Source organism: Pygoscelis adeliae, unplaced genomic scaffold, assembly GCF_000699105.1.
Source record: "Pygoscelis adeliae isolate BGI_AS28 unplaced genomic scaffold, ASM69910v1 Scaffold60, whole genome shotgun sequence".
Lineage (NCBI taxonomy): Eukaryota > Metazoa > Chordata > Aves > Sphenisciformes > Spheniscidae > Pygoscelis > Pygoscelis adeliae.
The window spans coordinates 793293-817971 of NW_008823954.1; the positions used below are offsets into that span (position 1 = coordinate 793293).

At 39.3% G+C, this 24679-nt stretch overlaps 1 protein-coding gene across 5 annotated transcripts in view; it reads left to right on the forward strand.

Moving 5' to 3' along the window:
- Positions 1-24679, forward strand: part of TNRC6B (trinucleotide repeat containing 6B) — a 46645-nt gene that overhangs the window by 9334 nt on the left and 12632 nt on the right. For 2 of the 5 annotated variants that reach the window (XM_009321785.1, XM_009321793.1), the window contains exons 4-15: positions 1491-3818; positions 5131-5289; positions 8620-8798; positions 10046-10120; positions 11409-11454; positions 18336-18484; positions 19657-19827; positions 22105-22230; positions 23279-23410; positions 23942-24037; positions 24282-24456; positions 24654-24679. The exon at positions 24654-24679 is cut by the window's right edge and continues 94 nt beyond it. In XM_009321785.1, coding sequence (XP_009320060.1) covers positions 1491-3818; positions 5131-5289; positions 8620-8798; positions 10046-10120; positions 11409-11454; positions 18336-18484; positions 19657-19827; positions 22105-22230; positions 23279-23410; positions 23942-24037; positions 24282-24456; positions 24654-24679 — 3662 coding nt within the window. The remainder of the gene's footprint in view (positions 1-1490; positions 3819-5130; positions 5290-8619; positions 8799-10045; positions 10121-11408; positions 11455-18335; positions 18485-19656; positions 19828-22104; positions 22231-23278; positions 23411-23941; positions 24038-24281; positions 24457-24653) is intronic. The other 3 variants (XM_009321800.1, XM_009321806.1, XM_009321814.1) reach the window with 2 other exon arrangements.

Here is a 24679-nt window from a genome sequence, read left to right on the forward strand (position 1 = left end):
TGGGGGGGGGGGGGGAGAAGAGGCGGGGCAGAAATCCACTTTTTTAAGGTCATTATGCCTTATTTTCATGGAAGCTCTCATATAAGCCAGTAGTAACAATATATATTCAGGCATGACTACTGATGCGGATGTTACTATGAACTTTATGCTCTGCAAAATAAGTTAAACTGGTTGGGTGGGATAACTGAGTAAGACTTAATATATAAGGATTCAATACATGGTTTTGTAGAAGGGAGAGTGTTTAGTCTTCATCACTGGGAATTTGTGACGAGGGCAATTTAAGGTCCCTTGGTATTAAAAATACATAGAAAAATGAGTGGAACCCTATATGGAGAACACCACTGAAGTACTAATGGACTTAAATTATTTAGAGGATCAGAAGTAATGATGTGGATGGCAAGGGAATCTTGTCTGATGTTTTAAACTAATGATGATGATGTGTCTGCATATATGCAGACATCATGCTGCCAGCACTGACATAGGCTTCCTCCATCGTGGCACTGTGTTAATTTGTCTGCTTTAAAACTGTATACAAATACTTTGTCTATGTGAAGTCATGCCACATAGGACATAATAATAGTTCACCACAGATGAAAGAAAGGGACCCTATTCATTGTCGTTCATCCTGCTAATTTCCTTATAGTGACTCCAAAGCTCATTGAACTTGCAGGTTGCCCTGTACAGTGTGCTAAGCCAGCAAAAAACTAACCCATCAGAAAGTGGACAGTTTTGTGTTGAATTAGTGAATACAGTTGACTTAGTTAAAGGGCTTAACTGCCATCAGAACTGTTACAAATGAGAGGTGAAACTTGGGGAACTTGATGTAGGTGTAGAGCTGGTGAGAGAGAGAAGGAAAAGTGAGATCTTTTACTAGCCTCTCTCCAGTGGCAGAGAGATCAGTTTAGCTGCTTGCAAAACCACAAACTGTGGTTTCTAGGGTAAATATAGCAGTGACACAAATGTGGGGTAATTACATACTGAATACAGCTTGCACGTTACTACATAGAAATTGTAATTTGTGTAGCTTTGGACTCTTTTGATTTACAGTAACTTTTGGAAATAATTTTTTGTTTTGCAAAGGGTTGAAAGAAATTCCTAGTAGCAAAATCAACTTGAAAAAGACATTTGAAGCTGAAGAATAGACTTCTTCAGCTTTATATATTCATCAGATGCTTTTTGTCTTCAATCCTTTATCTTTTATAATTACTGTGTTGAACTTAGAGCTGGACTGTTAGCAGAAGTAGTGAGTCAATGGTGAATTCAAATGCTGGCAAAATGCTTGTGGGGAGTTTGTTGAAAGAAATTTTTTATCAGTATTTTCAATGGTGTTTTCCAGCCTGATGTTCTTCCAAAGCAACTTTGTTACACATTTGAGGGAAGGGTTCTGATTAATGAAAACAAGTAATCAGTGGTGTCAAAAATGTGATGTTCAGTGCTTGTAAATAATATTCATTATTAATGACCTTTTTGGGTGTGGGGGTTTTTTCTAGATTCAGCAATTGGAGGTGCTGCTGCTTCAAATTATGCAAATTCCACTTGGGGTCCTGGAGCCGCCTCCAACAACGGCACCAACGCCAACCCAACTCACATCTGGGACAAGGTGATTGTAGACGGGTCTGACATGGAAGAGTGGCCTTGTATTGCCAGCAAAGATGCTGAGTCTTCTTCCGAAAACACCACCGATAACAACAGTGCCTCGAACCCTGGCTTGGAGAAGAACGCTCTGCCAGGAAGCACCACTAGTAACAAAGGAAAAGGAAGCCAGTGCCAGTCTGGAAGCGCTGGAAACGAATGTAATCTTGGGGCCTGGAAATCTGATCCCAAGGCTAAATCTGTTCAATCTTCCAACCCTGCTGCCGAGAGTAACAATGGACTAGGTAATTGGAGGAACTTGAGTGGACAAGATAGAATCGGTCCCAGTTCTGGCTTCAGCAACTTTAACCCAAATAGCAACCCGTCTGCTTGGCCGGCACTGGTTCAAGAGGGCAATTCTAGGAAAGGGACTTTGGAATCTGATAGTGGTAGCTCCAATGCACAGATTAGCACAGTAGGTCAGACCTCTAGGGAACAGCAGTCAAAGATGGAAAATGCGGGTGTTAACTTTGTCTCTGGCAGAGAACAGGCTCAAATTCATAACACTGATGGACCAAAAAACGGAAACACTAACTCCTTGAACTTAAGTTCACCAAACCCTATGGAGAATAAGGGAATGCCCTTTGAAATGGGCTTGGGGAACCCTTCCAGGAGCACTGACACCCCTTCACAAAGCACTGGAGAAAGAAAGACTGGGAGTGTTGGATCTTGGGGTACAGCTAGGGGGTCTTCTGGAACTGACACAGTCTCTGGACAGAGCAATTCTGGAAACCATGGGAACAATGGAAAGGATAGAGAGGACTCCTGGAAAGGAGCTTCTGTTCAAAAACCTAATGGGTCAAGAAGTGATTCTTGGGATAACAATAACCGGTCTACGGGTGGTGGGTCTTGGAACTTTGGCCCTCAGAATGCAAATGAAAGCAAATGGGGTGAAGGGAACAAATTAACATCTGGGGTCTCTCAGGGAGAATGGAAACAGCTGTCTGGGTCTGATGAACTGAAGATTGGAGAATGGAGTGGTCCAAACCAACCAAATTCTAGCACTGGAGCATGGGACAATCAAAAAGGCCACCCTCTTCCTGAAAACCAAGGCAATTCCCAGGCTCCCTGTTGGGGAAGATCTTCCAGCTCTGCGGGAAGTGAGGTTGGAGGTCAAAGCACTGGAAGCAACCACAAAGCAGGAAGTAGTGACAGTCACAATTCTGGACGCCGATCATATAGGCCTACGCATCCTGATTGCCAGGCAGTCTTGCAGACTTTGCTGAGCAGGACTGATTTGGACCCCCGAGTGCTTTCAAACACCGGCTGGGGCCAAACTCAAATTAAGCAAGATACCGTGTGGGATATTGAAGAGATGCCGCGGCCCGAGGGGAAGTCTGATAAAGGAACTGAGGGGTGGGAGAGCTCTGCCACACAGACAAAGAACTCAGGGGGCTGGGGCGATGTACCCAGCCAAAGCAATCAAATCAAGTCTGGATGGGGTGAGCTCTCAACCCCAACAGAGTGGAAGGACCCCAAAAATACTGGAGGATGGAATGACTATAAGAACCCCAATTCTTCTAATTGGGGAGGAGGAAGACCAGAAGAAAAATCATCTTCCTCTTGGAATGACAGCTCTAGTAAGGATCAGGGGTGGGGCGGACGGCAACCTAATCAAGGCTGGTCTTCTGGAAAGAACGGTTGGGGAGAGGAAGCTGACCAAACAAAAAACAGCAATTGGGAAAGTGCAGGAAACAAGCCAGTGTCTGGTTGGGGTGAAGGTGGGCAAAATGAGATTGGAACTTGGGGTAATGGTGCAAATACAAGCGTTGCTTCAAAGGGTGGATGGGATGATTGTAAAAGAACTTCAACATGGAATGAGACGGGTCGACAGCCCAACTCCTGGAACAAGCAGCAGCAGCAGCACCAGCAGCAACAGCAGGAGGCTTCTGGTTCCTGGGGTCCACCGCCCCAAACTCCAAATAATGGGCGACCTCCAAACCCAAACTGGAACAACAGATCACAGCCAGCTGCCCCCAAAGAGGAGGAGCCTAGTGGCTGGGAAGAACCTTCTCCACAGTCAATCAGTCGAAAAATGGATATTGATGATGGCACTTCAGCGTGGGGAGATCCTAGCAGTTATAACTACAAGAATGTGAACCTGTGGGACAAGAACTCACAAGGAGGACAGGCCCCACGGGAGCAAAGCCTGCCTACTCCAATGACTAGCAAATCACAAGCATCAGGTACTGGTCTCGTACCTTTTTTCAGCAAGCTCCTATATATGAATGTAATCTTAATGCATATGAGATACTTGTGCAGCCTCCAATTCCTAATAGTTTTATTCCATAAAGAAAACCAATTTCTTATTTGAATATTTGGTTTTGTATTTAAAGTGTCTTTAAAATTTGAATCAATCAGTCCTCTACTTATTGTGACTCAGTAACTCTGATCTGAATACTGGTCAGCTTGCCAGTAAAAGAAAATGTTTGTTAGCTGACAAACTTCTGAGCTCTGAAGAAGAGTTTGAATTACAGAATCATAGAATTATTAAGGTTGGAAAAAAACCTTTAAGATCATCAAGTCCAACCATAAACGTAGCACTGCCAAGTCCACCATTAAACCATGTCCCTAAGCACCACATCTACATGTCTTTTAAATACCTCCAGGGACGGTGACTCAACCACTTCCCTGGGCAGCCTGTTCCAATGCTTGATAACCCTTTCAGTGAAGAAATTTTTTCCTAATATCCAATCTAAACCTCCCCTGGTGCAACTTGAGGCCGTTTCCTCTTGTCCTATCGCTTGTTCCTTGGGAGAAGAGACCAACAGCCACCTCGCTACAACCTCCTTTCAGGTAGTTGTAGAGAGCAATAAGGTCTCCCCTCAGCCTCCTTTTCTCCAGACTAAATCACATTTTTTTGTATGTAACTATTAGAGAAATGGGGAGAAATTCTTTACTTTTTTTAGTCAAAGCCTTTTTGCTCTGAAACACTCAGTTCACACTTGAAACTGAGCAAGTCTGTGATTTAGTTGTTAGCTCAATTTGGCTCTGTTGAATGATAAAGAATACTTAGCAAAATATTTTCTTCTTTGAAATAAGGACAAGAAAAAGTTACATAGCCTGGAAATGTATTAAGATGTTACGTAATCTCTTCTCTGACTCAGGCATGCTTTAAAGAATAGTGTTTCGTTTTAATATGCTCTTTAAATATGTCCTTATTCTTTCTTCAGTATATGAAAACCCTGAGTTAGTCTGGTGCTTTTAATTAGTCACAAAAGTTTACCAGACAGGAGGACAGCATTAGGTGTGGGGTTCATGTTTAACCTGGGAGAATATTATTACTCATCATAGCATTCTCTTTTTCATCCCTAGAGGTCAGTGCCCACTCTTAAGTTTTATGTGAACAGTTGTCAATTCTGTTGCACCCACGCTATTGAGAATCTAAAGTCCTCAACAGAAAGAACGAAGCAGTAGATTAATGATGTGGTGCTGCACTGCAGTAAATAGTTCGCTGTCTAAATGGTCTGTAATGAAAACTCTTTCTCCTTTGTGCAGTCTGGAGCAAAAGCACTCCACCTGCTCCAGATAATGGTACGTCTGCCTGGGGTGAGCCAAATGAAACCAGTCCTGGGTGGGGTGAAGTAGATGATACAGGAGCATCGACAACAGGCTGGGGGAATGCACCTTCCAACGCCCAGAATGCCATGAAATCTAGTGAGTATAGGCCAGATACCAGTTTCTTTGCAATGGTCCTGGAGATTTTTAGTGTTTGGCCTTTTGATATAGGTCACCCATGGAGGAATTGTTATCTGAGGCCTAGAAGCAATGTTGAATGTCATGTAAGATTTTGATGAATGAGTGATAAAGTGCTTACAAATGACTGGAACTTTGTCTTTTAAGGTAATGAAAACTTTCTTAACTAAGCAATTAAATGGGCAGCTCTGATTTGTAGAAGTGTTGAAACATAAGAGCATGTGAGTGAGGAAATAACGTCTTTTTCTCAAAATGGCTTTTCTTTCCTGGCTGCCCATGTGTTACTTAGCATATAAACTTGGTACGTGATAAATCACTTTTCCTGATCATATCAGAAAAAGGAATGTGCAGTACAGACAAATTTTACAGTGGAAGTCATTACATGGTAATCTATGCTTTGGTAATGCAACCTGCCTTTGAATAGATTTTTTTTTTTTAAATTGTATGAGTGTGGAAAATTGTAATGCTTAAGAACTGAACTTTCTTTTGTGGTTGAACCTGAATGGATGACCATTTTCTGGATATTACCTGCCTACAGCTGTGTTCTCCATGAATGAGATGCTGTTGAAATCTTTCAAAAATTTACTTTGAAGTTAAAATTTTGCTGTATTAAGAGTTTTATTTTTGTGGAAGTTATTCCTGCTAATGCAAACTGTTTGTAGAATTTTTATTTCACTCTTTTTAAGGAAAATACAACAAACAAAAGCAATCACCTGCTGATACAACATAGCAGTGTTATAGCCAAAGCCAATAACATTTGGATATGAAATTTCCAGTAGGAAATATTGATAATACATGACTGTTACTGAACTTGGCTGATGATACCCGCTGTAAAACTGTTTCCAGTTACAAGTTGCCTTTGCAACATGTAATTGTTTGGAATGAAATGCTCTATACAGATGGTATGCTGCTGGGTCATTCTCCCTTCCTCCAACCCCAATTAAATAGTTTGGCTATTTATGAAACAAAACTGGGAAAAAAGCATTGCGTCCTTAATGTTAACATTATAGCAGCCTTTCTTGGATGGCTGTAGTGCTTCCTGTGCCTGCCACACAAACTTGGCACTTTTCAGGATGCTAGACTTTTTTTAGATGGATCTCTTCTTTCATCTGTAAAAAGACACCAAAATCGGAGCCTCTGAAATGCTAATGATCCATAGCAAATTCTATGGATTTGTTAATACTTAAGATAGTCTTTAAAGACTATACATGGTCACTTGCTTGTCCTAACTGGTCTGCATATGTGACATAACCAAAGAGCTGCAGCATATGTGTACTATTTTGTATGTAAGCTGTCCCCAACTCTAGAGGAGCAAAATACAGGGATTTTCCCCATGACGGCTGTTTCAGGTTGGGGTGTAGTAGGTCACCAGTGTTAAGAGCTGAGATATTCATTCTCCTGTGTTCTGTGACTGCTCTCTCAACTCCTTTCTAATTGGCACCCAGAAGGAATGAAGAAGAAAGCCACGTTATTCAGTGATGTAAGGGGAGATATTTAATGTCTTGGATAAGTTGGAAGAAGAAATTGGGACAAAGAGCCTGCAAAGGCATAATTTATGGTTGAAGGTAAGGACAGGAAACAGAGACTAGCAATGATTGGAAAAGAAAACGAGTTTAGAGCCAAAGAAAGGAAGCATAGATCATTGCCCACCTGTTTAAAAAAAAAAACGGATTTACATAGTTTTACCAGCATTGCATAGGAATTCTCTGGCAGAAGTAGAATAAATTCATTTTTCTGTAACATCATTATTTTGTCTTTATCTTGAAAGTTTCCTTTGCTTACTGTAGCTATTTGTGCCACCTCACTCAACAAATTCAGAAAATGAAGCAGGAATCCTGCAGACAAGTCATCTTTACACTACTGTCCAGATTCATGTTCACGAATCTCAGACCTGAGAGTTGTCAATGTAGAAAAATAGTCTATGGCCATGTAGTTAAAACCAGGATCATAGTACTATATTTAAACACTGTGGCCGGAAATACATTAAAGCTGCAGGGACTACCCCGTATATGACATTTCCAGATTAAGTTCTTGACTCTGCAGTCATAATCCTTAAATGTAGTCTTTTCTGTGTAAGTAGCATGATTAAAGGGTCAAGAGGTAGATTTTTGCGCTGGGACCAGTATGTTTCCTAAGCAGCCCTCAATTTTGGTACACAAATGAATATAATTTAATAATTTGTTTCCTGTGCAGTATCTGAGTTGTTATTTATGATGGATTTTAAGGTAGCTCTTAAACTGCCATGAAATGCTGCTGTACTTAGTTTTGCCATGATCAAGGTAGAGTTCCCCTTGATAGACTAATTACAATTCCTTATTCTTTTTATATTCATGTTTTCTGCTATGTGTGTTAATATCCTTATCCTCGATTTCCACACTCAAAGCCCAGACAACTGAAGAATTAGTTATGAAAAAGGTGATTATGATGGAAATCTTTTTTAAAGGAGATAAATGCTTAGGGAATAAATATGCAGAATGAAGAGTTACAGTTGAACAGTGGACAAGATGAGGATTTGGGCTCTTGTTGGCTTGTCAGTAGAGGTTAGAATTCTAAGTTGCCTGATAGCTGGTGCTAGAAAAGAAAAGAAGCCAACCAGGGAGAAGTCCTTAGTCTGAATTGATATGATGACATGGTGGTAGCTTTCTGGTAATGGCATCTCTACTTAAACAGCACTGCTAATAAGTCTTTTTTAATGACGTCGTTAAGAACGGAAATTCAAGTAGAGGCAGGTTTTTTCACATTAAACTGCTTCTGGTGTTACATATACCAAAGCACAATGCCAGGTCCTCTCCTTCAGATTCTACTTAATTGTTATTCCTTAAAGTTCTTTGTTTCTGTAATTTTGTGAAAGAATTTAGTGCAAGGGAAATGTTAAGGTTTTGAAGGAAGAGAGGAAGTAATTGATGAACCACCTGAACCAGAGTCCTCAGCACCCTTGGTTTTTAAGTGTCCTTGAAGTCTTTCATTTACACTAGAAAATAATAGATTGCCTTTTAAAGAAATCCAAATGTAGCTGTATCTGTATAAGAGAAGAGGTCTCTATGGTTATTATATCTTTAAGGGTTTGACATTGCTTTAAAATAGTTGCAAAACATGACATGCTAACATGCCACTGAATCTCTTGGGCTTTGGGATTCACACACAAGTTTTTACAGCTGTTAGAGTGAAGATGTATTTTTTTTTTTTTTTTACTCCTCTGGGGTTCTGATGATCTCAGCTAATCTTGCAGTGTCAAATCACTAGCTGCATGGTATTGTAGACTGCTTTTGAGCTTTTTTTCTTTTTCTAAAGGTTCTAAATCTATGCAAGATGGCTGGGGAGAGAGTGATGGGCCAGTGACAGGAACGCGTCATTCCAGCTGGGAAGAGGAGGAGGAGGGAGGAGTCTGGAACACAGCAGGCTCTCAGGGAAGCAGTTCCTCCCACAACTCAACAAGCTGGGGGCAAGGAGGAAAGAAAACACAAATGAAGGTAAAATGCTTGAATGATTCATAACCACTGTGTTGTCTGAAAGCAGTATGACTGATATGTTAGAGCATTATAATAGTTCTTCTTTTAAAAAGGTATTGCAGAATTCAGCTAGAAAGTTGCCTGTTACAACAGTGTAAAAAATGTGAGGCTTCTGGATTTGTTTTAATGTATTACACTTTTTGTGACTAATAAATCTGCCAGCAGGTGTCGAATTCTTTTGGTGTGTAAGCTGCAGAGCCATTACTAAATGAAACTGAGAAATAAGTATCCCAAGGCTATTGCTCTTCTCTTGTTCACATAGCTTTGTGTTAGGCTGTTGCTGTTCTCCTTGCATAGCCTGCTGAAGTTGGGATTCCACAGTCCCTTTGGCACATGCACTTCTTATTTCTACTGACTGTTCGATTTAGATCTGACTTGTGTTTGTTGTTATTGACCTTTGACCTCAAACAGGACCGGGAGCTTGGCTATAGTCCTGAGTAAATTGTTTTCTAAGGCTTGTTTGTGTTAAAGTTCGCTAGTACAGTAACACTTGGTACTGTATTAATGTTAGAAGGACTATGCTTTGTCTACTTCTAATCAAATAGGTAGTGCAAACTCAAAAGGCAAGTGCAGAGCAGCTTCCTAGGATGTGGAAATACTGTTGTGACATGGTGTGGAGTTTTAGAATTCCTATTTTGCAAAAATGATTCTCACGAACTTTTTTCTCGCTTAAAGCTTTTTTTATTTTAACCACCAAAGCAGCTGTCCAAAAAACTTTCTTTTCTGTTGAACTGTGTTCAGTTTTGGTTTTGATCAGCTGTAAATTACAGTAAGGCCAAATTGAGAGCCAGGTTAGCACAGTGCCCATGTAACAAACCACATTAAAGGGAAGAAACCCGAGGAAGAAATCTACCTCTGTATGTGGTGAATTAAAGAACATATTAAACTGTAACAGAGGAAGAAATAAATAACATTCACAAAGCTTCCCAGACTCCAGAATGAAACTGAAGGTGTGATAAACATTCTGCACAGCAAGTGTTCGTCCAGTTTGGTATACCTAACAATGAACAATTTTATGAGAGAGAAAAGAAGAAGAGAGTCTTTTGTAAATGTTTCCAACCACGGAAAAACCTAATTTGTTGAGGAGATTAATTTCTCTGATACCAGGATTTTCATCCTTGTGCATCTCGAGGATTAAAACAGAATTTAAGAAATCAAGAAATTAAGAAATTGCTTAAAAATATTTTTTGTCTTTTTTTTCTCTTCAGTGCGCATTAAAAGGAGGAAATAGTGATTCGTGGATGAACCCTTTATCCAAACAGTTTTCAAATATGGGCTTGCTAGTAAGTACATTTTTTTAAAATGTAAAATCCAACTTTGTAAAAAAGCAGTAAGCTTTAAGTAAGTCAAAAGATCAGCTGTTTCACAGTGTGTAACTACTTATTTATCTGCATTTGCTATGCTGGCATGTTGATTTATAATACCTGTAATAGCTGGGTATTCAGCACTTCCTTGCTAGTCAGAATGGCTTCTCAGAAAAACCCAAAACCTACTTTGCCTCTTGAAAGTTACTTTGACAGCTCTTGTTCTGAGATTGCAATTTCCTTGCAAGTAATAAGATTTGAATTTTTTTATTTTCTTTATTTTCATAACATGCTGTTTAGAACACTCAAGGTAGAGGCCTCAGCTCCTGGCTGTAGTGTCAGACATTTGTGATTAGTCCAAGGCTATTCATTCTGAATCTCAGCCACCTATCAGAAAAGGAAATTTACAGCCCTGTGTCTGTCTTGGCTATTTATTTTTTAAATACTGTGCAGCAGGGTCTTTTTAGAACAAAAAAAGCTCATTATTAATCAGTACTTAAAGATTGATTGGTAAAGTGAATAAATAAATGGCACATCATGGAGAGAAAAGACAGATCTGCAGGGAAGTACCTTAAAAATAGTTACATATAAATTTTTTTTTAAGAACTTCTGACATGCTACTTTGTTAAACATTTTACAGAATATTGTGCCAACTGTCATCCTGTGAAGCAGGAATAGTATGTAATGCAGGCTAGCAAAAGATGATAATACAGAAGTTCTGTGAGAAGCCCAGGGCTGCACAAACTCTCACTGACATGACTAGGATTAGTTGGCTAATGTCTGTGGGCTCCCAAGCTCAAATTCAGTCTGCTAGACCTAGATGCTTCTGAAAGCTATGGGAACACCCTGTCCTAGACTGCCAACTAAAGAATAACTTGGCAGTACATTTCAAGACTTGATGACTTGACAGGTCATGAGGATGAGCTATCATTTTGGCCACTATTTTCAGTGTTTCATCTCTCGACCATTGGAACATGAGGACAGAGGTTCATTTCACAGAGCAGCTGTTTATCCATCTTTCTCTGTCGCATGTGTTCATGTGTCTGGTTTCATATGGGTAAATGTGCCACACACAGTGTTAGGGCGTTGAGGTGAGGTGTGTCCAGCGTGATATCAGGAATCCTTGTGTTTGATTTTAATTTAAAATAAAACTTCTAATTGGCACAAGCATGTCCTTCCTTCATTCCACCTTTAACCATCAAGGGCTGCTTTCTGAAAGATCCCTCAGCATTTCATAGAAGTCAGAACTGAATTTTTTTTTTTCCAGAGTCAAACTGAGGACATTCCAGGCAGTAAGATGGACTTGTCTGTAGGTGCGTATAATTTAATTTAAATGCATTTGAAATATGAGATCATGTGTCATATTTTTATGTGGATGACATGCTGTGCTTTGGAAAGGTTTGATCCTTACTTTTAGCACTCCTCATAATAGAAGGATAGAGTTATAGCATCCGCTATCTTGGCTGTAGGCTCTGAATAGTTACGCAGCTGATGCTAGTATGCAAGATTGGGTTGTATACCTGTACAGAACAGAGCTATAACTTGTGAAAGGGATATCCTATAAGACTGTTTTGATCTATGTAGTTTGTGTTCATTGTTACTGTTTCAAGAAAGTGAAGATCCCTTTTCATTTGGTGGAAGAGGAGGACTGTTTTAGCTCTTGGCAGTAGGACATCCCAATTACCACAGCTCCCTGGAGGTGATGTGAGAGAAAAGAATATCTTCTATCGTTGATTTCTTCAATTGCTTGCCTCAGGCTATTACAAGTTACTGCTCAGTAGAACTAGATTTTTTCACTCTTGATAGCCTCACCACAAATACTACATGGCTTAAGTGGGATGGGCTATGTGGAAAACACTATCCTAAATGAGAGTTGGAATTGACCACTTGGATTAATCCCATTTAATCACCTTTGAATTTGTCATTATTTTCTTCTTTGGCAAACTAAGTAGTGAACTCTCACAGAATTTTTTTTGATCTTGAAATCAGATTTAGTTTTGCATTCTGTTCTTCAAATTGTCTCTGAATATTCACTGTCATGGTATTGCAGTAGAAATACCACAGGTTTCTGAAATCTTCCGCCATTTGAGATGGTTTCCCTAGGTATATATTAAAAAACGGATGATCCAAATCTGTTGTCCTGATTGTTTATTTTATTTGTTATCAAGTCTTTGAAGGCTTAGTAAGGCTAAAAACTTGTACAGGGTAGTCTTTGATACTTACAAAGGGGAAAAGGGTTTCGTTCCTGTTCTAGGAACTGTTCAGTTTGTGATTCTTCAGAATTGACAGAAGCAGGAGATCACATCATATCCCTGGCTACAAAGACAGATCTTCTACTCCACTTAAAGGACATTGCCACTATACAAACCCAACAATAATTCTGAAGTATTTCTGTAACTGTCAGGAATGTCACAGAGGCCTCAGATTCCTCCCAGTTACAATGTCGAAAGCCAGAGGTCTGTAATTCTTACTCCAAAGGGTGACATGTCAAAGTAGTACTAGTATTCTCAGCTCTTATCTAGAACAGTAAATTTCCTGTGTAAATGAGGTATGCCCAGGGGGCTCTAGAGAAGTGTATGTGTAGTGGTTCTGTGCCTGGAAGGGGTCCCTGTTTCAGTGCAAATCAAGTTTGTTATGAAGGTGTGGACACCATTGATTCTGAATCTCATGTGATTAGCACTGAGACCCACAGTATGGCTCAGTAAAATGCAGTAACCATTTTGCCTGTTTTGTGTTTAAAAACATTCCGGTACCGAGCTGCTTGTTTCCAGCTACTTCTGCATAATAGCAAAAGTTTCTACCTCAGCTGAGACATGAATACACACAGGCACAAAGTGCTGCTGAAAGGACAGAAAGGAATTGGTAAGAAGGGGGTGGGACTGGCTGGAGGAGGTGACTGACTTGGAATCAATGCTTATTCTGCTGGTGGTTCTAAATTTCCTGTGGGAGACTGTCAGTTGAATTGATTACTGATGATCCTGTGGTGGTATCTCTAAAGAACCACCTGAAAAAGTAGTTCTGTGTCAGGTCATAGTCTGTGGGATCTCTGGATCAACTAAAATTGGTGTTTACAAGTCAAGTACAGTTAGTTTCAAAATATGTTCTGAAATTCATTGCTGTAAGCTAGAATAGTGTGGGGTCTGTGATACAAGTTGGCTGTATCCAACATCAAGGATAGAATCTGTTTACTTCTGAGGTATTACCTGCCAAAGAAGTTATGTTGTTCAGGTCTGTGACTGACTGTGTGCTAAGCATTAAGTAATCTTACTTTCCAGCATCATGTACATCTATTTTGGTGCATTGGCTCCTGTCTTTGTGGCAACTTCTGGTTTGTTTCGTTGCCTGATTTTTTGGGGTTTTTTGCATCTAAACATCAAATAATGACAGTAGGGAAGGACATAGTAGCAAAAGCTGTTTGTTCAACTCTCATATAAATACCCCCTTCGGTTTTATTTTTTTTTAAACGTGTCAAGACAGTTGACTAGTCTGATGTGTTCCCCCTGTCCCAGAAAGTAATCCAGTAGTAGATACTGCTTTCCTCTAAAGTGTCTTCTGTCCTAGTGATACATTGTCCATATGATTGAAATTGAACCTGTACTGTGGGAGCTTCTGGTAGCAGTGGAAAACTAGACAGCAGAAGTTCAAACCCTGCAAATGCAAGCAGTATAAATACTTGTTCTTGATTTGAATAGTAGATTTTAGGGACTACAGGAGGCAGTTCTTGTGAAACTGGCCATTGTGCTATAATTGCAGTTTCTGTGCCATTCTGATTCTGCCATACCTCTTCTGTGCCTTTCTAGTATTGTTGACTAAATTATTCCAGTATTATGCCTTGTAAGAAGTCTGCTCTGATGTTGACCCTCTTTGCACCAGTGCTTTAGTACTTCCTCATCTGCCACTGTTGTAGCATCACGTGTGATGCTGTAGTCAGGATTTCCCAACCAAAAAACTTCTTTTGTGGGGAATATCCGTTAATCTTTGGTACCAAAGGTAGCGTTGTGGTAGTCAAGACCTACTTGCATCTAGTATCAACTCCAGATTTGGTATTCTAATGCAATCCAAATAGCTGCAGTGTCTCTCAGCTTAGAATCTGTTACATTCTTAAAATGTGTATCACACTTCATAGAGGATTAAGTAGTTCATTTTTCCCAAAATTGCTTTCTTCTTCTGAATAGTTAAGGATCCAAATAAGAGATGTTAAAGTGTGCATTTATATAGTACAACACAGTCTTGGGAAAGGTAACAGAATTTTTGGATCACTCCACTTTGGCCTCATATAGCCTCTCTAGAATTCAGGCTCTTATGGTGTCATGCTTCTCTAAAGATCTTCTAGACAGAGGTGAGCCGTCATCTTGGATGTTCAGTTCTCATCTGCCTTCAGATGCTGCTGTTAAAGAGCAGATCTAAGAATATACAAATGAAGAGGACGGTAGCCTGAATTATGCTGATTATAGCTCTCAGTTCTTTTTCTCCAAATTAAGCTTTTGGATCCTTTAGAACTTTCTGCTGTCAAGGACCTTAAGGCCATCAGACCTTCTGAGGAAAGATGGCTGACGCTCAGAATATCCTGTGAAGTGGTGCAGAAAGGTTGCATACTTAGTCTTGATATGTTGCACTTCTTTAAGTTTAGCATGCCCATTAACGATGGCATCCTTGATCCTAGGGAGAGGCATTTCTGTATATATAGTTTGTATTCCGTTTCAAAGACTAAGAATGTAACAGGTCTTCCTGAGGCTTTTCTGTTACTTCTCTGCTTAGCAGTTTTGCTCTTGTTGCTTATGGCAGTTGCTTGTGGAAAACTATAAGCTGTTTTGCTCAGCCTGTATCTACTTTGAAACTTTAAAAGTTGGACTTACTTATGAGATAGGCTTGTTCAACTGGTTTTCAGTCAGGATTACAACATACCAGTTTTCCTAACTCGATAACTCCCAGCATGATATTTTCCCAGTTTATGGATAAATGCACATTGATCTCAGAGTTAAATCTGTGCCTGGAGACCACACGTGTCAAAGACGACTTTGGCTTTGATACGCATGGAGCACCTTGGCTCTAATCATCATGCATCGTAAAATAGGTCCAGTTGCCAGTAAGTAATTCTTACTACGTTGGTCTCAGTCTCCTTGTCTGAAAAATGTGTTGCTTTTTATTGCAAGGTGCTGGAGTGACGCTTTTATTTACTGACCAAGACAGAAAAGAGATGGATCAATAGCATGCCTGAGGCAGATCTACTTCATCTTTTTTTTTTTCCTATCAAATCCCTTCAATGGTTAGCTTGTTTTACTTTGAAAATAGGATACAACTGTTTTTCCATTGAAATCTCTCCTAGTATCTAAGTCCTGAGGCATGAAGTTTGCTACAGTAAGTAGCTTGTCAGAACCACTTAATATTTTATCATTTCCTTCCTTCTGTTTGACAACCACCTGTCTCTTTTTTTAATGTATTAGTTGCAACCTCTGCAGATCACTGAATTCTCAAATCACCTTTAAAGACTGGGAAATTAATTTCCAATTTCTACTAATTCAAATGCAATTCATGCAGCTTGTCTGTTGTAAATATGTTACAAAGCCATAACCTGATTTAGCATTCAGGTGCAACATCTCGATATCTAAGCGCATGTGCTTGCTCAGTAGGCTTGGATGATGTAAATTTATGGCAAAGGTACAAAACCAGTGTCTTTAAAATGTTTTTGTTGTCAAGCAGAAAACATGTTTCAAATTTTTTTTTTCCATTTGGGTTACCCCGCTGGATGTATGTATTTTCACCACATTGAGTCTTTTGTTTGCATATGTTTTATGTAACTTTGCCTAACAGCAGTTTCTGTCTCCTATCTCCCAGTACAGGATCAGATTATATAATTTTTTCAAATAAATTTCAATTATTTTTTTTCTTTTAAGCTGTGTGCATGTGGTGGGGGAGATCTACTTAACAGGATTTTTTCTTCACTAGGGCGTGAATGTCATGTTCCAAGCTTTTGTTCCATTTTGCATTTTTTGTGGTGTTTCTCACAGCTGTTAATAGTGGGGAAAAAATCCAAAAACTGATGGGAGTGTCATCTTTTATGAAGATGGTTGGACTTTTAACCTTTTCTACATTTCTGCATGTAGAGGATTTGGGGCTTCATATTTATTCATGCACAAGTGTTCTTGCCTACTGCAGAGGGTAAAATTCAAACTTCTCAGATTTTAAAGGTCGTCTTGTACTATGTAAGGTAAAGCTAGTCTTCAGCCACCTGCATTATTTATCGTTTTTGTTGGCAAGTGCAAAAGACAGACTCACATGACAGGTTTCAAGGTTGCATTAGAATTTTCTATGAATGGGATGAATTAATGCTATCATCTCTCAGCAGGGCCTTGTTTATACTGAAGTTTAAGCAGCTGCCTCAGCACTAAGTGGCATGCATATCTATGTTTGAAGCCTTTAAAGGTGCCATTTAATGCTCTACATGTTATTTAACAAGCCGTTTTACAAGGCATCATTCAGTAATGTTTGAGGAGTTGATTGGATCATCAGGATAACTGAAGAGACAAAAGGGTGTTTCTCTGGCTTAGTCATCTTGTGTTGGCATTGACCCAGTTTCATTTCAGATAGTGATGCAAGTCTGTCTTGCTTTCAGTTTCTTTTCAGGCAACTAACGGACAGGGCTTCCTGTCTAGAATTAAAGCACACAAGCCTTTTGATAGTGCATTGCTGGCATTGTGTGTAGTAGTTAGATGTAGGTAATGACAGGATTGAGTTGTATGTGACATTTTATGGGACTGCTTTTGCAGAGCCAGTTCTAGCTTTTTAGGATATGTTAGAAAAGAATGAGTTCATCCAGGTCAATATGACTCCAGTTACAAGCCAAGATATGTAGGTGATTTGTCAAGTGTTTTCGTGATACATCATGTTGAAGGCATGTGAGAGGATGAAGCTGGATCAACTTTGAAAGCTGTGCCAGCAAGAAAAACCCATGTAATTAGTGGTTGATTTCATAGGTTCTTGGCAATAACATACCTATGAATATTAATAGTTTGTGATTGGACATTAAGAAGAGGTGCTGGCTTTGAGAAGCTTTTTTGAGGAACAGGTGAGTGTTTTGAAGGTATCAGAGAGATTAGGTGTCTGCTCTGTTTGATAAAGACTTAGTGTTTTGTCAGTGGTAGGGTAGGATATCTATCACCAACTTCCTTTGGAAGAGTCATAGATTGTGGTTAACTGTGGTGACAGATTTTTTAAACTGTTCTTGGAAAGGCCATCTGTGCTACTAAATGAAATTATTTAAAACTAAAAATACCAGTAAAGCTCACTTCTATCATGTTGTCCATATTTTAAAGATGTTTACCATCTACTTCAACATAACTATGTATCTGATACCTTACAGATGTCAAATACGACAAAAAAAAATTGTTCCTTGGCAGCAGTTCAGCGTGTAAGGTAGAAAACTTCCTTCAGTCAGCACTTGGCTGATGATAAGCTTATAGAGAAGAATGATGTCTCGTTCACTGTGTATGTTACAGTTTGATCATCTGTTATTAGCATCTCTTCCTCGTGTTCCACCAGATTACTCACTAAACAATGGCAGGAGACTGTAGGGGATGTTTGAAAAGTGTTTCTGTTCCTGGTTGTGTAATCATTGCATACAGGCTGAGGGAAACTGGTTGTCTGTCTGGAAGTTACACTATACCAGATCATCTGTGGTGTTCAAGAGTTAAGTTCGCATGACTGTAGGAGAGCTGTGATCAAATTATGTGCATGGTTTTGCAGTTTGAGAAATTCTTTCTCAGTGCCAAACGCAGTAAAGGCTAAGTAGAATGTATGGAGAACTTAAATAGTGGTGTCTCTATACATACTGAATACCAATAAATAACAGTGCAAGTTTTGGAAGACATTGAGAATTATGTATAAATGAGTATCATTAGTTGAACTAGGCTGCTGTAGAAATTCATATGTTTATATCTGTACATAAATTATGAGAAATACTTCACATTAAACTCTCTAAACTTAATTGGCTTGTTCAGTATTAAAAATGAAACTTCCTACTTCAATTTCTCAACACTTCTAATAGCAATGTAGCTATGCTAAATTGTAAGACAGGTCTAATTTATACCCTGATCTTAAAGATACTTTCTTTGGCTGTGAACCTGCTGTCCTGAAATGTCGTAGAGATTATTGGCACTAATTTTGTCATCTTTCCTCTTTTTTTTTTTTTAAACAGGTGGTCTCCCAGATAAGAAGTTTGAGGTAGATAAACGAGCCATGAACCTCGGGGATTTTAATGACATGATAAGAAAGGATCGATCTGGGTTCCGTCCACCTAATTCCAAAGACATGGGAACCACTGATAGTGGGCCTTATTTTGAGAAGGTGAGAGAAATATCTTTGATAAATTAATATCAACCTCTGTGTTCGAGGTCCCAGTTCTTACCATACTCCTCTGGAAGTGCTAAAAATTCAGTAACCTTGGACAAACTCAATAAAAGGTGTGTGGGAGTTATGTTTGTAGAATGAATGTGTATATAAAACAGAGGTGTCAGATGTGCATAGACAAACTAAATTATCTGGGGAGAATGAGGCTTTTTATTCTAGAACAGACTGCTCTGAATATGGACAGAAATAAATTCCTTTGTTTTTCTTGGAAGGGTAAACTACTGGTAGCAATGAAACTCATTATAGGTTTCATCACAATGATTCTTTTGGCTACTGACTACAATCATCTACTGTAAAAAAATTGGTTTAGATCTAAGTAAACATAAGTAATCACAGTCTTCCAGATTTTTTCTGCTTTCATGTCTGTCGTTTATTGGAAACACCCTTTCTAAATTCCGCAACCCCTTATGCTGTATGTCCGTGTACTGTAAGCTTCTGTATGACATCTGTTTCTCTGTGACATCTGTTGTATGTTATGGTAGTGTTTCTTTCATATTCTTGCCTATTTTAAGTAGAAGCTTTCACTGTTACTATCAAACATTAATTGCTTCATATTATGAATTGGAGAGTGTCCAAAAGATTCAGAATGCTTTAGAGTTTTTTAATACAGTTTATCACGTACAAAATGGAAAAGAAATTTGGTTTAAAAATTCTGAAGGTGTGTTACTGTCAATGAATTTTTTTAACTCCTCCATTTTGGTATAACAGGCTAAAAAACGGTTTTGTCAACTCCCTCTGGTGGCCTAATTAATAAATACCACTAGCAGAGCTAATGCATTCCTAACAAATTATGGTCATAAGTGTGCGCTAACATGAGGAATTCTTTCAAAATTTGTTTGTTTCTGTAGTGGTAACAGCCACTGTCAGAAATGAACTTCATGAGAGTTCAGAATGTATTTTTAAAAAGAAACCTTTAGGAATTTATTGATTTATCTTCTTGGACCAAAATCTTAATTGTCAAGTGATCGTTTGAGTCAGAAGTTTTGTCCTTGTAATTGCTATTACAAATTAACTTTGCTTCTTCTAGTCACTCACCGTCCCTCTTTCTCTCCTCTTGTGTTCTGTTGCTTCACTAACCAACTCCTGCTGTTGGCTAACTGCTGCTTCAGCTGACTTTGCCTTTCTCCAATCAAGATGGGTGCCTTGGGGATGAGGCTCCCTGCTCTCCCTTCTCCCCTTCTCCCAGCTACAAGCTGTCTCCCTCTGGTTCCACACTATCCAACGTCGGCCTTGGGGCAATCGGCTCAGGGCTCAGTCCCCAAAACTTCGCTGCTAGACAAGTAAGCAGGCCCTTATAAGATGCATTGTTATAAGGCTGCAACCTGGGCTTAATCCTGGTTAGTTGGTTGCTTGCATTTGTTTTCCTACTAAATAAATTATATTGTTAATGGAAATTTCAGCTATATCAGGCCGTTGAGAATCAATCCACTTTGGCTCCTATCATCGAAATGTATTCCATCTGTTTTTGTTGGCCTCTTACTTCCTGAATCACAGTGCAGCAGCAGATAGATGTGCTTTTCAGAAGTCGTTAAGTTAGTGGCAACCTTTATATTTTCATTGCTGTTTTAAAACCCAGTTAGAAGCTGTTGATTTGCCCGCCACCCCCCGACACTGAATTTTTCCAGACTCTACCCAATGACCTTGTATGTAGAAATGTGCCTTTAAAAAATTGCAGTCATTCTGCATTGTGCCTGTTCCCTTCTCCCTTCCCCACAGACCAAAGAAAGGATTGATTTAGTAGCCTTTAAAAACTCTTGAAGTAGCAATATTTTTGTTCTGTGTACGGGGGAATGGTGGGGAAGAAAGAAGTGGTTAACTGCAGTTTGGGAGAATTTCTGGCTATTATGTTTTGCACTATGCTAGCAGAAAATATTGCAGGAATAGTAGGAAATGAAAGAATAGAACCTAAGTATTGCAACTGGACTACCTTATGTAGTTATATGCCTAACATGATGGTGTTTCTTTGTGTTGTCTTTCTGTTTCTATGTGACACAATCAGTGTTGAACATCAGATTAAGTCAAAAATTTGCAGGCGTGTTCTTGGATTTGGTGTGCAGAATTCTGCTGAGGTTTAGGGAGGGCTGAACGTGTAGCTGCAGCTTCAAGCCTCTCAAAAATTTTGGTGTAGTTGACCCCAGTCAATTCTTTCCAGAATAAAAACTCTTTTGTGTTTTGGGGTTTTTTGTTTATTCTCCTGTGTGCTTAGCATGACATCTTAAGTTGCTTCTGAAAGAGAAGATACATTACGAAGGTGAAATGTGATGCAGGTGAATGAGGCAATCCATAATGCTGCCAGTATAGATGCAGGATGAGAGACTTCTGTTTTAGCAAAGGGGTAGTGGAGGATGCACACTATTATGGTAGAAGGGAGGCAAAGCTTATGAAATATGGTATATAAGGGAAGGAAAGGTTTTGGAGAAGGCCTGCACAATCTCAGTGATGAATTTTTGTTGGGTACAGCAGTGCTGGCATGGAGAAGGAGAACAGAGAATGATGGCTGAGGGATGGAAAATGTACTGTTTTGAACCCCAGGTATCTGAGGATCATAGACGTCCTGATATACAGCAGAAGATGGGAAGTTCTGAGAGCCGTGAAAATGAAAGGACAGAATCATGGCACATAAGGACCTTTTGGAGTATGAGCTTCAGCTTTTAGAAGCAACGGCATGTGTCTGTTAGTGTAGGAGACTGTCCATAACATTTCCTGTGGCTTTGGTTGAAAGATGTTGCAAATAAAGACAGTCTGCTCAGAGGCTGAAATAGTGAAACATAATCATGAATTTTCTTTAGTCATTTTCATGCAGTAGGGTTTATTATTACAGAAGTTGCTTATAAAACAGTAAATACTTCTCATTAAAAAAAAAACTCAAAAGAAACAGCAAGTATTCTTGTATTAGAAAATAAATCACTGGGAGAAAAAAAACCCAAACAAAACAAACATTTTTTTCTCACTTGAAAATTTTCCTGCTCTTCAATTTAGTGGGGGGGGGGAAGGAAAATAAAAACGTTCCAATCCAGAATGCTGAAATTTTCACATCAGAAGGAAAATTTTTGATAAAATTTTTGAATTCTAATTTCAGTTAGTGAAAGGCCTGCAGAGGAAGTAATAGGCTTATGTGAGTGATATTTCAACAACCTACTCAGAAAAAGTACCTGACTTTTCTTAAATGATGGCCCAAAATTCTTGTTGACACAGTCTTGCCATACTTTTAAGCCAATGGAACGTTTTTTTGAGTGTGTTGTTTGTACTCCAAGTTTCCATTTCCCAACATGTAAAGTGCAAAATATAAAACATAGCTTTGTTTTATGTGCTTTGAAATAAGTGGATAAACATGACTCTTCAAAGTAGAGGAGAAAGAACCTTCATCTTGACAATGTAGTACAACAGTTTTAACCCAGGTAGAATATTACTGATTTAGGGCAAACATCTCAGTCATTCTAAGGGTACTTACTCTGTTTAAGTCAGTACTTGCCTCATTGTTATGGATATGTAGTTAATAGCATAGAAAGCCATTATCCTGAAAGATTCATCTTCTCACTACTGCTTTAATTTTATAGGGTGGCAATCATGGTTTGTTTGGAAACAGCACAGCACAATCGAGGGGCATGCACACACCAGTGCAGCCACTAAATCCTTCCCCCAATATCCGGGCGCAAGTGCCTCCCCAATTTCTTTCTCCCCAGGTAAGGAATTTATAGTAACTGGTTACTTGTAAAAAGCAGAGCTACAGCCTTCAGAGCACATCATTGAGGTTACTTACACATCTATCTTAGTCTTGACTTGATGTTCAGAAATCGAAAACTTAGATAAGATAAAAAATTAAAATTCATAGTTGAAAGTGCTTAAAACTCAGTGCAGAAGGATTAGCCTTCTTTCTTATTCCAAAGCAGTTGATGGTAAATGCTTGCTACCAGTATTTTTAAACCTCAAAGTGGATTCAGGAATCCTGCGTCTTACATAGGCTTTTGCAAAGTATTTTAAAAACAACAAAAAAAGTGAAAGCTGAAAGTTTTTCTGAAGTGTCACAGGTTGCTTAATTTTTTTTTTCAAGCAGTCTTGTCCTGTGCTTCCTACCCCCTGAAAGAGAGGCCTGATGAAGGGCTACACTTTGCCTTTACATTGCAGAGCTCTAAGACCTCAGGGTCACCAAATGCACAGGTTTACCTTTTGCTTTGGACTTGGAGAAGACTTTTGGTGATTCTCTTGAATTCTACTTGTGTAACTCTCAATGCAGGGAGAAATGGGGGGGATTCTTCTCCACCTACTCCTGTCTTTTACTATAGCTTATTCGGCATACAAAGAGATTAACTCTTTCTGTGAGGCACTGTTTCTTTGCTCCAATGACTGCCTGAATGCCTTTCTTTTCCCTTGTCAAGCAGTACGTTTTTAACGTGATAATGCAGTACTGTGATTACTGGTTAGCTGCATATGTATCAGCATTTTAATTTAGTGCAGTCTCTAGCAACCAATTGGTTGGGGGAGGAACATTTGTGTGTGTGTCTGCATCTGCACCTGTAATACCATATATTGTCAATCAAGTGAGGTATTCACTCTGCTCAAGTCATAGCTTGTGCATGTTTAAATGTGATGTGTTAATAAATCTGTAATGTCTTTCCCAGAACACCATTTAAGACTGGTGTTGTACCTATTCCTTTATAGAAATACTTCTAATTCATCATCTTTTCTCATAGCAGTGCATTTCTTGAGGATATGTAACTGGTTTCCATGCAGGTTTCGGCCTCCATGCTCAAACAGTTTCCCAACAGTGGCTTGAATCCTGGTCTTTTCAATATGGGCCCCCAGCTTTCTCCACAGCAGATTGCCATGCTGAGCCAGCTTCCACAGATTCCCCAGTTTCAATTAGTAAGTAGCTAGTAATCTTGTGAGACAGTTTACAAATTGTCGTCTGAAAGAGTTTTCTTCTTACGTTTGTTCTAATTCTGTTTTGTTCTACTGATGTTGTGTTATTTTTGTACAAGTATTCCCTGTTGATTGTACAGGAAAATAGAGCCCTGTTGGAGGGCAGCAGATAAACTGAACAGGCCTGTGTAATTATTGTGAATGTTGCAGTGCATTAGTAATGACTCTAAGCAATGTCTTTGTACAGAAGGCAGTTGTTTGTTGATTTTTAATGAAGTTTTCTTCAGACTTGTAGTCATAGTGATGGTAATAAAGCAGGTACTAGTAATACTGTTGCATGATGTTAAATTAGAAACAAGTTAAGGATTTAGTATTCTTCTAATGCATTCATTGTCATTTTATTTGAGTGTGTGGAATGAGAAACAGTTTACCAAAGTTCTGAGCAAAGCATTTGCTAGTGACTAGCTCCTGGCAATTATATTTCACTTGATGAGCTCTGTATTTTCACTCTTCCCACCCCCACTTACCTTGTAGGCATGTCAGCTCCTCCTTCAGCAGCAGCAGCAGCAGCAGCTGTTACAGAGCCAGAGGAAGTTATCTCAAGCTGTGCGACAACAACAGGAGCAACAGGTGTGGCACTGTTTTTGTCAATCATATGATGTATAAAGCATGCTGGGAAAATGCAGTCTGCAGCAAAGATGGCGCTGGCTTTAGTAATGTCATCTGCTCTCTTCAGTTTGCACTCTCTCCAGATTGCACTTTTCGGAGAGCAAGGTTCTTTGGATTTCTTTCAAGTCACTGTTTCTTCATGTTTACTGGAATTCTGTGTTACAGTATAGGATATATCATCCCCATTTTTTTCTTTCATTTGCAGATTGCTCGTATGGTGAGTGCCCTCCAGCAGCAGCAGCAGAGGCAGCCTGGCATGAAGCATTCACCATCCCACCCTGTTGGGCCTAAGCCACATTTAGACAGCATGGTACCCAATCCTTTGAATGTGGGTCTCTCAGATTTACAGACCAAAGGGCAAATACCTGGATACGGTTCAGGTAAGTGCTCTGAGGAAAGAGATTGGGTGCATTGCCTATAGTTACCATATTAATATGGTACCGCAGTTACCAATTAGCCAGTTATGTCTGGGTCCAGACATTTTTAACCTTTCTTATGATCACAATGACTCCCTGTTTGAAGATACTTCAACGAAAGAGAGCAACTGACAATGGAGTTTTGTTTGTTTGTTTCACAGGCTTTGGCTCAAGTGGTATGGATTAT